The following is a 721-nucleotide window of genomic DNA, read 5'->3' as shown; positions in this document are numbered from 1 at the left end:
CCCCCCCCAAAAAAAAACCCATCTAAACAAGGCCTTCATGATTTGGCATATGCACCTTATATCACATTGGGTGTATTGATCTACTTGCATAGAAAAGCACTACATTTTATTATTTATATGTTACACATTTGTAGCAAGAAGGCTTGACACATTTCAATGTAGCAGCTGAGGATTTAGCACATTTGAGCTTTCTTTTTGTGTATTTTGTTTGTAGTGTGGACACTTTATGTAGCACAGAAACTTTCATGTATTTGGTCATTTGCTATTTTTTTTTTTTTTAAACTGTCTTTGTTTCCCAATAGTTAAATCATGGCTGAGAAATTCAGAGTTGAGAGCCCCAATGTTCGCTATTTAAAGGATGTGATAGAAGCAGATTACAACTACAGCACAACACAAATCTATGAAGAAAATGGTGTTACCAAGGTAATGTATTGACGAATGTGGAAAAAGAATTGCTAGTCATAATAACTTTTTTTAATTATTTTGAGATATTACACCAAATAATTATCCCAATTATGTACCCTATTGCACATAAAGATTCACTGTGTAGTCCTCTGACGAAACAAAACACCCAATTAGCACTGGGATGTTTTGATAACAAAACACTTGGTGTTTTTATAATATATCACCATCTGTGAAAAATAAATATGTAAACTAGGGCTCCCATTTGTGATGGGTGACCACAGTGGCATATCCATAGGGAAAGGGCTTTCTCTCAGAA

The 721-nt window shown here is 34.4% G+C and overlaps 1 protein-coding gene across 1 annotated transcript in view; it reads left to right on the top strand.

The window, feature by feature from the left end:
• Positions 1-721, top strand: part of ISYNA1 (inositol-3-phosphate synthase 1) — a 38840-nt gene that overhangs the window by 9124 nt on the left and 28995 nt on the right. Inside the window, 1 exon segment of the mRNA XM_018557490.1 lies at positions 303-423. Coding sequence (XP_018412992.1) covers positions 310-423 — 114 coding nt within the window. The 5' untranslated portion in view covers positions 303-309.

This window comes from Nanorana parkeri, unplaced genomic scaffold, assembly GCF_000935625.1.
Source record: "Nanorana parkeri isolate BGI_ZX_2015 unplaced genomic scaffold, ASM93562v1 scaffold286, whole genome shotgun sequence".
Classification (NCBI taxonomy): domain Eukaryota; kingdom Metazoa; phylum Chordata; class Amphibia; order Anura; family Dicroglossidae; genus Nanorana; species Nanorana parkeri.
Note: the sequence above shows the minus strand (reverse complement) of the source record. Positions and strands in the feature narration are given on the sequence as shown.